This window comes from Misgurnus anguillicaudatus, chromosome 10 (assembly GCF_027580225.2).
Source record: "Misgurnus anguillicaudatus chromosome 10, ASM2758022v2, whole genome shotgun sequence".
Classification (NCBI taxonomy): domain Eukaryota; kingdom Metazoa; phylum Chordata; class Actinopteri; order Cypriniformes; family Cobitidae; genus Misgurnus; species Misgurnus anguillicaudatus.
Window position 1 is genome coordinate 17,427,239 of NC_073346.2, and position 14,812 is coordinate 17,442,050.

The window sequence follows — 14,812 nt, forward strand, 5'->3', positions numbered from 1 at the left end:
AAGACAGGATTCGTCAAGTGTTTTCAATAATTATTGGGTAAGGTATACCATACATGGCAAAAAATGCAAGGAATGCTACATGTTGCAAAGCAAACAGTCCACATAAAGACGAAAGAATCATAAGAATTGAAAAAATGCTGTATACTGTAGTATTTACAATAGTTAACCATAGTAACCATATAGTAATTCTACTACAGTATAGTTTAATTACTTTATTATATTCTAGTATTTTGCCATATTAACTATGAAAAGTTAAAATGTAGTAAATAATGTAGTACACTGTAATATTTACTATCTGTAATATTAAAATCGACAAAGCCCTATACAATAGTATCTATAAATTTACCTTAGTTTACTTTAGTAAATAGTATAAAATACTACAGTATTTTTCATGTGTGTTGTTACAATAAAAAAATCCCTCACTTTTGACATTGTGGGGCAGTTTTTACAAACAAACCTTACAAAAAAATATATAATAAGATATAATGGCTATAAGATATGGCAATGCAAAATGTTTTTAAATGAAGGCAGCTCAAACATGCAATGCATTTTAGTCTGGGACTTAACCCTGTCCAGGAAACCACCTGTACATGTCCCCCTTCTAAAGAAAACTATGCTTTAAAATGTTCCCCTAACTTTTCAAATCATTTCCACACACTTGGGTAGGGCTGGGGATTGTCCACACTTTAGGAGTAAGAAAAACTGTCTACAACATAGCAGATACTACTCTAAAAGCTGGTCTTGTTATGAGGGTAAAAGTATAAAGATAGGAGTTACGTCAGTTCTTTCACGCACAGCTGGATCCATAGTGCTCCCATATTACAGTCACGTCACTTCCTTGCCCATCCCTAAAGGAAAAAAAGAAATACCGGAGAGAACACGACGCTAGAAAAGTAAGTAAAAGAACGAAACAGAAGGCATTTATAGAAACCGCTGGTTAAAAGAAGAACAAATAGGCAGAAATTCATTGATAAACAAGCGCTGACGCCGATCAAAGTAAGTTTTTTCCCTTGCTTAGAAGTAAACCGATTCGAAAACTCCGGAAAAAACAGTGGGGCGTGCAACTTTTGCAGTTACTCTCAGTGTAACAGACGTTTCATATCACTGAACTGTACTAAACTTGAGACTAATGTTTCTGTACTTTCACAGCTTTGCTGAACGGGATAAAGCATTACTGGACGAAAGGCAGATCGTCTGCTTAACATTACCACTGGTAAGATTTGTCTGATTTATTTGATTTTTTGGTTTTCTCATAACGTTTATACAAGTTAGTATAAACGTTTTAATATTATGTTTTATATTATATATTAATTAAATTAACCTCTGAAATTTACATTTAGAAAGTTAGTGAATAACTGTTAAAGGCGCACAGAAATTATCTTCCCGCTGCTGATGATGCTAAGTTTCACTAAAAATTATTACTACGAATAAAGTTTCACTTATATAATTATTACACAAATAAAACTAACTAATTATAAAAACCGAAAATATTAAATACGACGGTAGTCTGTGAAACTATTGATTCGCGACTTTTCCCTTTGCATTACGCAGTCCGCAGTGCTGCTAAGTTAACGTCACACTGCACTGGAAATCAAGGCCACACTTCGGACTCTTAAGTAAAACTATACTCAGTCATTAAATCGTTAGCTAAACATTTAAAGAGAAAGCTATAATAGGGACACGGTCATGTGTACTAGTTCTCACGGGCCTCAGAGAAGAATGCTTTTAAGCACGCACTTCACGTGCAAGTCTGAGCTTGGAGTTGGCGTCTGTCAACTCTTTTTCACAACTCTTACGCAATCGGAGCTTTTTTGGCGCGCCATATGCGTAACTAGTTGTTCTGATTATAATCACATGATTAATAATCAATTTAAACACCCATATAGACCTATATATATATAATTAAAAGAACCCATGTAGATGGGTTGGGACATTAAGCACAGCTGCACCCTGTATTTTAATGTTTGTTTTTTTACTGAGAAATTGTATATTATGGTTTTAATGATAATTTTATTAAACTTTATTAAAACAGATTTTTCTCAGTTGCTACCATGCCTCTCCACAAATCATCTCGAGCCCCCCGACTGGACCCTACAATGATCTCCGCTCCGCTGGGTGATTTTCGTCACACCATGCACATTGGTCGTGGTGGAGACGCTTTCGGTGACACTTCTTTCCTGTCCAGCCACGGCCCTTCTAATCCCAACCCTGAATCACCAGTCACGCCATCCACTGTAGCGACCACAGAGATTCAAAATAACCACGATGCCAAAAGTGGATATGCAGAAGAGACCTATGGAGGGGAGCTGCAGCATTCAGATTCAGTTTCCTCCTTTGATCTTGACCTGGATTTGGGGCCATCCATTTTAGGAGATGTACTGGGAGTGATGGATGGACTGGCGGTGGGTTTCGATTGGACAGGGGGGAAAGACAATGACGAGGTGTTTAGTCCCAGCAAGAGCCCAATGGATGTGATGATGTCACCAAGGAATGCTGGGAATGAGTTGAATGAGAGGAAGAGCATGGAAAGTACAGAGGTGATTCAAAGAGATGAGCAACTAAATGAGATGAACGGTGTCAAATCAAAAGGGCTCAGGCCTAAAGTGCGATTTAGTGACAAGCGAGATGAGATCATTGGTCGACAGGATGTAATTGAAGGGCTGGATGTCGTAGGTGAGGAAGAAATGTGCTTGAGACCAAACAAAGGGATGCAGGAGATCACTGGGAGAATGGCCGACCCAGGACAACTAGAGCTGAGTAATCAGGGGGTGGACAACACTTCAACCCCCTCTTCGTCAGTCAGCTCAGAATATGAGGGAGTCTCGCCATTGGACAGAAGGAGAGAAGAACAGCGGTTTTCAGAAACAGATTCAGAAGAAGAGAATGCCAATGGAGAGCAAGGATACACATTTGAGGACGAGTTTGATGATGAGATTGGCCTATAAGATGACACTGTAAGTGATTTGTGGACAAAAAAAGAATTCATAGCATTCATCATTGGCATCATGCGACACATGGTATTATTGATGAGCCATTGCATGTGAACAGAATCTTTAAAGTATCATAGAAAGTTACTGAGAACTTCCTACATAACTGGACTATTTGGAATTTTCATTTTCCACACTTTCGCAGTTTACGATTGTTTTAAGTTTGGATCTTCTATGAAAGGAAGACCATGTTACACTTTTGTTTTTGGATTATATAACTACAAATTTGAAAGTTTTCTTATGAACAGTGTGATGTAACCATGAGAAACTTAAGAATAGATATTTTTTATAATTTTAATAAGGTTTAGCTGTAACTGGACATAGCTTTAATCTCAGTGGAGAATGAATACCTGCAGTTAAACACCCCATATAATCACTTGACGAGCACAGTTGTTGATTTCTGTGTTGAAATATTTCATATTGAAACTGAAAGTTGGGGCTTGCCATTATTTTTAAATAGCCAGTAACCTTTAGTTTACATCATAGCCATGATTTGCTATTTATCCCATTTTTGGTCTATTTTCCCTAAAAATAGAAGTGTGGTTCTTAAAATAACATTTGGATGCTTAGAAATCCAAATATCAAAGTTATAAATTATTATTTTTTTATATTATGATTATATAGAGTGCCTTACATGAAGATGTTTGCTATCTCATTGCAATTCATACATATTTTAGGAGGTGGCTAATTTGTATTAATTCATACATCCACAATCGTACATTTTTGTACGATTTGCTTTTGCCCCTGTGATGATGGAGTTAGGGGCGGGGTTTCGTTATTATGTTTTTTAAGATAATCGTATGTTTTTGCATGATTCACTTTGTACCAATTAGCCAACTCGTAAAATACGTACAAATTCTCATGAGATCAGCTGTTTTCCCATTTTTACTTAAAGCTCCTGTATTTGTATTATGTATCTTGCTCACTTTTGCTAAAAAAAAACTTTTGAGTGCAGGTGCAAGGTTGCTTATGCTTTTACAAATGCTGGAATTATCTCTTGGGAGTTTTATTAATCCATATATATATTTTTACATGAGGGCTGTTAGCTTATTGGTTTGTGCCCATTTAAAAATAAATACACACCATAGCTAGACACTACAAAAATAGTAAGCTAAATATGGCAAAAAATGTAAACTGTGAATGAAAACCAACTCTCATGTTGAGTTGGTACCTTAATGTCTGGCTCATGACCAAATTAATAAAGGGAAGCACGAAAATTGCAGACAATCAGCCATTCTTTGAAATTGCCTATTAAAACATCTGTAAAGATTGTAGACTGAACTAGACCAAATATGAAATTAAAGTTTTTAAAACTATTCTTGGTACTTTGCATTCCTTAATTAATGGTAAGTAAATACATTTCTTTAAGTTTGGCATACTTCAGCTATTTTCTTCTATATTACAATTATTCTTTCTAACCAAGATACACAATTTAAAATAGTGTTTTACTATTTTGAGAAGAGCCATGGATGAAATTTAGAGAATTCTTTATTCCCTTACAATCTCAAAACAGTTAATGCAAAACTAAGCATTTTAAAATCTAGCAAAGTTAAAACACATTTTTTACAACTGACTAGGTCTGTGTATCGGCAAGAATCTCATGACACGTTGGTTGCTGTGCAATGTGTTGCGATACTGTAAAGCGGGTCAATATATTGGGATATTTCCTGTTTTGGGAATATAATAGGATAGTTTTAGGAAAGCTGTCATTGAAAACATATGCAAACCATAGGAGGTGCATCCCTATGCTAGTACTTCCTGTCACTATTTTAAGTTCAAAGAGATAAAGAATGCTATCTAGTGGTCTGAATGTAACCTCCAAATGAAACAACTGCAATAATTCTTATATGTTTTTTTTTTATATATTGATAAAGCTTTTTTATAATCAATACAGTATTTTCAAACTAAATATCAAGCTACTCTCATTTCGATATTTTCTTAAACTCCAACTGGCCATTTTCTTACCAAATCTCCTTTACTTTAAAAAAAACATATATTAGGCATGTTACTTAAAATTCATTTGTTACTCGACAAAGAACCCAAGGAATTTTCCTTTAGCATTTAGATTTAAAACTACTAAATAATGCTTATAAACAAACAATAGACAGGTGATACAGAAAGCATTTTTACTGGTACAAACGTCATTGCATACAAGATTTCTTTGTCAAGCAACAACTTCCAGAATGACAATGAAAGGGGAGGAAAAATAACAGAAATGAATATATACACAAGTCACTCAAACATTCCAATCATCCGTGCATGTACATTAAAAATCATTTACATGCACATATCTTCGGTTTGTTTCAAATAAAACGGTCCAGTCTCTCTCTCACACTCTTACATAAAGTTACACAGAAATTGTTCGGAAGACGTTGAATCCTGACAATGCTGTGGAAATGAGAACTCCAGGAATCTGTGGGTGCCAGTGGAGTTCCTTAACTTCTTTCTGACCTTGGTGTAGGAAAAGCAGCTGTGGTGGCAGTTGTTTTAAGCCCTCTGCCTGTTCTCCCACATCACATGACTCTACTGACAGATCCCATTGGCTGACGACATCATCAGCTGCAGAGGCAGCGAACACACTGGAGTCAATAGGGCTCCACTCCACTGAGGTCACAGGTGCACTGTGCTGCTTAAAGCTAGCCACTGGACGTCCCGACTGAGAACAATAAAAAAAAGGAGAGAAGACAAAACACAAGATCAATAAGAATAGGTGGCACAATGCTAGGAGTAGATAGAAGAGCAACAGTATTGAACTAGTCTAATTTTCCTAATTCAACAAGGACGCTATTTATAAAAGACCACATTTGAATAGATAAATTTGTATATCTGGTTGTATAAACAGCACAGTACCGTGTCAATTTGATTATAGATATATTCTAATATGGGTGCCATCTTTATCAAATGAATATTAATTTACCATCACTATGCTAATTATTATTATTAGCCTATGCTAAACATCAGGACACCGGTGTTAAACTAAGAGTTTATTTTGCTTTAGCTATACGTCTTTTTTTGTAGAATAACAACATTCATGTGCGTTTTCCAAGCTCACCTGGAATTGCCTCAAATCCCAAACTTTCAGGACACCATCATCCCCTCCAGATAAAATGAAAGGTTCAGTTCTATTCCAGCTGATAACATTGATGTCTGAAGAATGAGCTTCATTGGCTGAAAGCATAGAATTAGGTGGTGCCCTTATGTCCCAAATACGGATGGACTGATCCACAGAGCAAGATGCAAAAACCTGGAGGTGAAAGTTAACCACTAAGCACTTTCATTCATTCATATGAACATCAGGAGAAATATTTAGATATTTTAATATCATCTTTTTTTTTTTATTGACATACTGTGGCTTCAGTAGGTGACCACTGCAGGTCCTCTACAGACTTAGTGTGTGAGCTAAAAGGTCTTTGGTCAATTTTCCAGGAAGTCCCACCCTCCTGTGGCTCCCAGACGTGAATGTTCTTCTTGCAATCGCCGCTCACCAGCCGCCCTAGAGGCAAAGATTGTATACAAACAACAAAGCCATTACGATTTAAAATAAAGAAACATGCTGGACCCCATTCTGTCTGTTTATTTAAAGTTTAACAGCAAGCTAGATGGGATCATATATTCATTCACTCACCTGGAACCTTTGGTGACCAATCAACAGCAAATCCTTCTGTCATGTGACCAGAAAAACTAAAAAGAGGTGTGGCTTCTTTCTGCTGCTTGATAAAGGCTGACATCGCTGAGGAATTGTGTACTGCTTCCAGCTGAGATCGGAGGTCGAAAATCTCTACCTGCCCTTTCTCCGACCAGACAGCAGCCAGTGTCTGCTCCCCTCGCTGGGTGACCTGACACAAATAAAACAGGGTTTGTATCAAATAGGCGATAAATTGATTTTAGTTTGGCTCTGTTTTGAATCACATCTCTCAGTTGATCTGTTGCAGAAAAGACCTAAACTATTTCTGGCTTGTTTAAAAGCATGTTTTTATATAATGACCACTTCACTTACTCTGATTCTGTTTATCCCGCCATAATGTGGCATCATGGCCAGCTCCAACTGTGGTTTTCTGTCTTGATCCTCCTCATCATCTTCATCACTTTCTCCATCACTACTTTCATTCTCTTCTTTTTCTTGGTCGGTTCCATAAAGATTGTGCATCCGCATCACAATAATTCTGTACACAGAAAAAACGTCATCATCTGTTGGCCATTGTTGGAAGTTAAACACAACAAAAGTCTTCTGAAAATGGATGAAAGTAATCTTTATATTTTTTTTACTGCAAATCTGTAATAAAAAATATATGAAGTGCTGATAATGCTCTTGTCAGTTTACCTGTTGCTTAATGCAGTGTCTGCTTGAGTACCAGCACACAGCACCATGGAGAGAGGAAACTGCTCTCTGCCCTCTCCGTCACCATCACGCACCACATCAAAACTCAGACATGGGGAACCTGCAGGAAAAGATGCTGCTAATAAATACATAAATCAACTACAGATGCACATGAAAAATAACTTTTTTTTTGTTGTAAGAGAGTAATCAGTTATATCAGAGGAAACATGAGGTTTGAAAACAACTGACATTTATCCAGGCCCATTAGTCATTTTTCTCTTTGTTTCAGCTTTACAGATTTCAATAATGCAAAAAAAATAAACACAAGAATCTGTGAAATATTACATCTGAGACATAACCCAACAAAACTACATATCGGCAAAAGTCTTAGGACAAACTTATGATATTAGACAAAAATATTTTGCTACCCTGGTGTGTTTACCATATAATTCACGTGACACCCCAAAGAATGAACACTCTCATGGTACCCCCTCATGACTCCCAAACACATGGTGCTACTTTTAACTACTTGTTTGTTGATGACAACATGCCAGGTGTTACCCACCTGCACATATAAGCAAATAATCGATCACATCATTGTTTATGGGTACAGTTTTCGGGAATTTTCAGCCGCACACTGACCTGTCTGGCATTCGTGATACATGCGGTAAGCGGATCGATCCATCTCGAGCTCTTCTCCCGGCTGGAGCGGCTCCAGACCGGGGATATAAACCTTAGTCTCCGACTCTCCGTTCTCCCCCTCTCCTTCCATATCATCCTCATCACTACCACTCGCCTCCATCTCCTCAAACCCGTCATCCTCTTGAGGCAACGTGTTTTCATCGGCCGCGGACATTTTGAGAGAGAGAGTAAAGTATTTCCGTTCTACGTCACGTGGTTTAAAGCGCACGCACTCTTTGCTTACTATATAGTATGGAAGTAGGCGGTTTGGAACGCAGCGTATGCACTCGAAGTCCGTATTTATAAGACCAGGGGATGCTTGTAAAAATAAAAAAATAAAAAAACTCTTGCTAAGTATAACAACATATTTCCGGTCAACAATTATATCTGATATCAACGTCATCATATATTTTGTTTGCAGAGTTTAAGTTGCGCTTTAAAACACTTTTCCATGTTGTTTTGGGTATTGCGCATGCGCAAATATTAAAAAGTTCAGTTTCTCGTTATCGTGCTCAGGCGACTTTGTGTATTTCGTATTATTTGTTCACTACTTTCTTACAAAAAATATTTTTTTTCTTAAATGTTAACAGTACTTCTGTTAGCCCAGCAGTGATTATATTCTCCTGAATTAATTTATTAGAGGAAAAATAACATTTAATTATTGGTAGTGTTGTTACATACTTCACAATCTGGGGATTATTTAAAGGTAGGGGAAAGTCAGATTTAAAAAAACACTACATTATTATAGTATTTCTATTCTGATTTCTTCTAGATTATTCTATCTAAGTTATTAATTTTTGTCTAAAAATTTGAGTTTTATTGATAAGAACGTTTAAAAAAGTAGTGTTGCCAAAGCACAAAAATAAATCAAATTATTTTTACATTTATCATTTAGTTATTGTAATTATGTATTTTTTTAATAATTTAATTTTAAATTATACCCTGTGCTTTCCAATCCAATAAGTGTTAGGACCCTGACCGTAAAAACCAACTTGCTCTGTTTGATGGAGTCAAGAAATCTGTAATTAAAAGATGAATATGAGGCAAAAGTACAGAATTTCATATTTTATTATTGGTTGTTTCAGCACACATGACTTTTACCAAGGAAGAAGAATAGCGCTTCATCCCTGTATCTAATGAGAGCATATTGGGACAACTTAATTTCAAACAAATGTACAATATTCAAAAGCTATTTAGTTGCAAATCGCTTTTATGAAATCACAGTAGTGAATCTCTTATATTAAATGTGAAGGATCTAACCTTAGATCCTCACATGCAGAAGGTTTTTATTATTTTGTTTAGATTTAGTTTATTCCTAATCATTTATTTACATAATCATCATAATCATTTTATAATCATTAGTTATCCATATAATGGTTTATTTGATTGTTCAATATTATTTTTATTATTATCAATTTCATTATTATCATCATTTTTATCATTATATTATTGTTTATTCATTTATTCATTATGTTTATTCACTTATTCATTCATTATTATATTTCTATATTTTATTATATTATTCATTCATTTATTATATTTCTATATTTTATATGTCTCATTAATTTCATTGTTGTTCAGTCTTATAGTTGCCTCACATTTGTGAAGTTTCATGAGCTGTCCTGTCTGTGTGTAAACAGAGATAGATAAAGAGAATGTTTATAAAAACTCAAGGTTTGTGGGATGTTGCTATTAAGTTTTGGTATTACAGGGCATGCTGAATTCATGCTTGTTAGTTAGATCAGAGTTGGACGACGTTTGAATATTGAAACATTATGCAACTGAAGCTGTCCATCAATAAAACTCTGTTCTATTGTATCATCAAAACCTTCAAGATTGACTTGGCCACTCATTTCTTTTCCCTAATAAACTCTCTGTTTTAGTGTTTTGGGTCATTATCCAGTGCCACCATGAAATGTTTCCTAATGAGTCTGGTGGCATTTTCTTGTACATTGCTAGCGAAAATGGTGTGGTTCTCCTCTGAATTCATTCTAGTACTTTCATCATTCAACAAGTCATCAGTAAAGATGAGTGTTGAAGCAACCATGCATGATTTGATGTTCTGGATCACATGCAGTTCTCCACACTTTTGTTTCTCTTTCAGTTTCTCCACACTTTTGCTTTCCCATCACTTTGATAAAGGGTAAGCGTTGTCTCATAACACTGGTTCATGTCTGTACTTATTTGCAAACTCTTATCTGGCCTTTCTATTTTTGGTGCTGATCAGAGCTTTGCATTTTGATGTGTAGCCTCCTGAGAACTTGGGCTGCACCATATATTGTTTCAGCAACATCGTACTGTGCATTTCTGCAATAGTCACATCAAAGAACATGAAGTACATTTTTTCAAAAGAAAAAAAATATTTTAGATGCCTTTGCCAGTGTTACACTAAAATGAAATCACAGGTTCAAAAACTTTTCATTTCTATAACATATTGCACACAAATGGCGACACATGCTGGTCAAAATTGTAAATGCAATGAAAACAGAAATTATGTTGAATGAAAGCATTTGGGCCATCATGGACATTGATCTTGTTATTGACATTTTTTGATATGGCTGTCTTGATACTCAATAAAATATGTTGATTGGAGAAAACATAAAATAAGTTTACATTTATATGTATTATTCCCGATCTGTTGAAATCGCGTCTGGTCTCCACCTCGTGCAGGGATAGTTCACCCAAAAATGAAAATTCTGTCATCATTTAATCACTCTTGTGTTGTTACAGACTTGTATACATTTTTTTGTTCTGATAAACACAAATGAAGATATTTTGAGGAATGTTCGTAATCAAACAGTTCGTGAGCCCCATTCACTTCCATAATATTCTTTTTTCCTACTATGAAAGTGAATGGGGCCCACGAACAGTTTGATTCCAAAATTTCTCAAAATATCTTCCTTCCTGTTCATCATAACAAAGAAATTTAAACAGGTTTGTAACAACATGAGAGTGAGTAAATGATGACAGAATTTGACATTTTTGGGTGAACTATCCCTTTTAAATTCATGGCAGGCCGTTGATTATCCCTTATTGTATAATGTTATTACAAAAATTAAGATTTTTATATTTTAATACTGAATAGTAATCTAAAATAAAACCCTTTCCAATACCGCCCTTTTAAAAAAGTATTTGCTATTTCCACCATCTTAAAGCTTTACACCTCTTATCTCAGTCAAACTCTGAACTGTAAGTGTGGACTGCTGGCTTTTAACATAAGAAAGGGATTACCTTAAGCCAGGACTAGGCCTTAGTTTAATTAAGAAATATAACTAGTTTTGACAAACATGCCTTATTAAAAACATATTACTTATGTGCATATATTTTAAGATATGTCAGTGCAAGTTGTTTTCAGTTTGGAACAGCTCTTACATTTATTAAGTCTAGGACTAGCCTAATCCCTGTCCAGAAAACCTTCTCAAAGTTGCCATGGCATTTTGCATTTTCTTTGGAATGTGGGATTTTTTTATACTGGAGCCAACCAGTAGAGTGCAGAGTTACCATAGCACACAGTTGGAAAACACCCAGATTAGTGAGCTAGCGGGAATTGGTGTCACAGAATTTCCAGTAATTGCTCTTGAAATAAACTTGCTTTAAAAAAACGTAACTGTAAAATATTCTTCATAAGTATGGTATGAACTATTGTTTCTAAGTAAATTGCACAAAATGATTCGAGCTAATGTTCAAACCAACTTATCCGACCTACTTGCATGCACTTTGGCTCAAATGAGCAATGTCCACATAAGTCAATTTATTAAATACTGTATAACTAAAACCTGTACACACCTGAACCTTTATTCATGGTGTGATAATGAATATGTGAATACATTTTTATTTAACTGGATCATCAGCTATAGACGGTTTCATCGGGCGGACGTGCGCTGACGCGATACACATCTGGATCCGAAACTTTACTTCTGGTTTCGTTTTTTTTAATGGTCTGATATAGTTGCTAAACTGATATCTTGAACAAATGCCTCGTCGAAAATAACAAATGTTTTGGTTTCCTAGGTAATCTTTTTTTTTTGCTTGTTATATGAATATATGTTTAAAGAACTTTGTTGTTATTTAATCTTAGCAGAGTATACCGGAAGTTACGTGCGGACCACGGCAGCCGCTTGTTTATGTTGTTACTGCTGAAACCGTCTATATGTGTTTAGTTTATGTATTTAAAGGGTCAATTTCTATGTCATGACTGGCTAATTGTGTTTTTATGTGTGTGCTTGGTCAGGGGATCTCTGGATAATCCGTAATTCGTTTGTAATTAAAAAACGAAAATACCGCTTTTCTGTTTTTTGTTTCAAAACGAAAAACCAAATAACCGTTTTTGGTGTCAGAATAAAAAAACGAAAAACCAATTAAAAACGTCCCGTTTTTCGTTTTTTGGCGATCATTTTATCGTTATTCCTTTTTGAACAAAAAATGAAGAGTGTCTTTGAACTTCAGTCAATTCGTTTTTCGTTTATTGCAAGTGGTGCCCGCTGCATAGCCAACTGGGCGGAGCTGGAGCTCTAGCGAGGCGTGCCACCCTCGCTGGATCTAGTGGGCGTGGCAGCATCAAGTGCGCAGGCGCAGATAGAGTTTGTTTAAACTTCCTGTACAGCCTGTATCAAGTAATCCGGAGTATTGCACGGGAAGAAAACGGTAATTTGAAGATAAACTGAACTTTAATATGTATATTAAATCTTAATCTTACAATTATCGCTGTCTCGACGTGATTTTCGGGAGTATGTTGAGTTTCGCGTTAAACACTAGATAGCTAATGTGCTAACATTCTCCCGTCCACCACAAGTGGTACGTAGTGTTTTTATTGTAGTTTTTATTTTTTGTATTCAAATATTTGTTGAACCTGCACAGGTGCACCAGACAATACTTATGCGAGGACAGGATCTGCTGTCTATATCACGGTGCCTACTGTAAATAAACATTTACACGAGCTCTGAAATCATGCAGTTCAACAAAAAGGTATGTGTGTGAATTAAATATTTTAATTATACTGTGTGTGATAAACATCATGTTTGTTGAACCTTTCTGTTTGTGCATGTCATAGTAATTTCTTTCTTGCATTTAAAACTAAAAACATACTGTTCATTTAATATTTTCTTGTGTTGTGAAACCTTTGGGATGTCTGAATTTAAACTACTTTATTTCAGTTGTTATAATAGTTTTTCTACGTACCATTACTTATGACAAGTTAAAAACATGTATATAAATACTCTTTATGTTGTGCTCTTGAGCAAGGTGATTCATCACGAAAGCTGTTTATATGCAATGCACTGTACAAAACATGTAAACAAGACAATGATGCTAATTTATTCTTTCTATGTTTTAGATTTTATCATCATCAAGCGTGTTCTCAAGTCCAGACGATCCCACACTTTCACTGCTGTTACCGTACATCAACATTTTTAAATGTGTAAAAATCCAGCCTCTGGACAACCTTCCATTGGCTGCAGCACCCAGCATCAGCATCCCCAGCATCAGCATCCCCACCTTTACTTCCCCTCGACATTGGAACATGTCTGTACTGATTTTGAGGTACAGCTTTTTAACTTCTTGCTGCTTGTAAACTTGTTTAAATATCTTTAGTGGAGTATTAAGACAGAACAAAGTACACAGTTGTCACAAATAACCCAATGAGGGTCAGTTAAGTAAACCAAGTACACATTTTTAACAAAACTGTAAACAAACAGAAAGACTTAACTTAAAAAAAAAAACAATCCCTAGATGTGACAGCTATATACTGTATTAATTGTATATAGTCTAATTGTATTGTCTATAATTAACAGGGTGCCCCTCTACAGCTAGGAGGAATTGATTGTGGGGTATTTATGTTGATGGTAAGTGGTCTTTTATTTGCTGTACACCTGTGTCTGTGTACTAAACACAGCATTTGTTAATATTGTTTTGTTTTTTGTATGCACTCTATGTTATGACTGTGAGAAAACATAAAAAAAGAACGATTAAGATTTTCGATTGCTATCTTTTGCCAGTCTGACACACCAATAATGATGAAGTGGTGGTGCTCAGTTAATATAGACGTTTCCTCTGACAAAGTATGATATTAATAACTAAACTTATGATAAAACCTCCATTCTGTGCATTTCCAGTATGCAGACAATATATATAAATAAAGCAATGCATGCCTAAAAACATTCTAATGTTTGTCTCTAATTACAGTCAAGTCCCACAACTATTCACCCAGAAAGTAACATATGCAGATAACATGAAATTCACTCCACCTGAGTCAGATGTCATGGAGATCATGCAGACACCAGAAGTAGATGTATGTAGCGGGAATGTTTATGTACTGATTGACTTGTTTAACTTGTTAATGTGTGTATCAACCTTTCCTCTTTCATGAATTTGTTTATGAGCAGTACATCATTTTTAATTATATTATTATTGGAATTCTTATATAGCACACAGGACTCAGCGGTGATGAGAAACATTCAGCTGACCTGTGAGTGGCTAAAGGAGACCACTTGCTGGGAAGATGAGCTGCAAAAGATCTAAAGGATGATGCCCTGTTGGCTATAACAATGTTGGACTTGTTTATAAACACCATGTTTTATGAGGGTGAAAGGAATGAAGAAGAAATGTCGATTCCCTTCCGTTTTATATTTTAGAGAAGAGCAGGTTATATATGAGACAAAAGAGTTATTTGTGGGTTTTGTTTACACAAAAAACCCTGTCTTGTGAATCTACTAGTGCGGATAGACTAATGTAAATATTGTTTTTTTTTATTGGTTTTGTAAAATACCATTTAACGTTTGTGTGAACTGTAAAGTGTTGTGTTCTTAAAATAAATTTATAATATTTATTA

General features: G+C 35.5%; 2 protein-coding genes across 5 annotated transcripts; one reads left to right on the forward strand and one right to left on the reverse strand.

Annotated features, from left to right (window-relative positions):
- Positions 1-763: 763 nt before the first annotated feature.
- Positions 764-4,303, forward strand: cdc42ep5 (CDC42 effector protein (Rho GTPase binding) 5). Of its 4 annotated transcripts, none has more exons than XM_055210491.2 (3): positions 764-893; positions 1,150-1,213; positions 2,033-4,303. In XM_055210491.2, the coding sequence occupies exon 3, from the start codon at positions 2,052-2,054 to the stop codon at positions 2,943-2,945; it is 894 nt and encodes a 297-aa protein (XP_055066466.2). In that variant the 5' UTR covers positions 764-893; positions 1,150-1,213; positions 2,033-2,051; the 3' UTR covers positions 2,946-4,303. The 4 variants fall into 4 exon arrangements, with proteins under 4 accessions (XP_055066466.2, XP_055066465.2, XP_055066468.2 ...); XM_055210490.2 differs by having other exon boundaries at positions 766-893; positions 2,044-4,303; XM_055210493.2 differs by having other exon boundaries at positions 838-996.
- A 796-nt stretch (positions 4,304-5,099) lies between these two features.
- grwd1 (glutamate-rich WD repeat containing 1) lies at positions 5,100-8,197 on the reverse strand. Its single transcript, XM_055210489.2, has 7 exons — positions 7,948-8,197; positions 7,309-7,426; positions 6,985-7,150; positions 6,613-6,823; positions 6,335-6,480; positions 6,040-6,231; positions 5,100-5,643 (listed from the first exon to the last, which is right to left on the reverse strand). Exons 1-7 carry the CDS (start codon positions 8,159-8,161, stop codon positions 5,335-5,337), a joined length of 1,356 nt encoding a protein of 451 aa, XP_055066464.1. The 5' UTR covers positions 8,162-8,197; the 3' UTR covers positions 5,100-5,334.
- Between the last annotated feature and the right edge of the window lie 6,615 nt (positions 8,198-14,812).

Bases quoted from the DNA above. Each gene is read 5' to 3' on its own strand.
- cdc42ep5 (XM_055210491.2), top strand. From the start codon at position 2,052: ATGCCTCTCCACAAATCATCTCGAGCCCCCCGACTGGACCCTACAATG.
- grwd1 (XM_055210489.2), bottom strand. From the start codon at position 8,161: ATGTCCGCGGCCGATGAAAACACGTTGCCTCAAGAGGATGACGGGTTT. The intron at 6,824-6,984 runs GTAAGTGAAGTG...TATTTGTGTCAG, and splicing joins GCGGGATAAACAGAATCAGA to GTCACCCAGCGAGGGGAGCA. The intron at 6,481-6,612 runs GTGAGTGAATGA...CTTTGCCTCTAG, and splicing joins TTGGTCACCAAAGGTTCCAG to GGCGGCTGGTGAGCGGCGAT.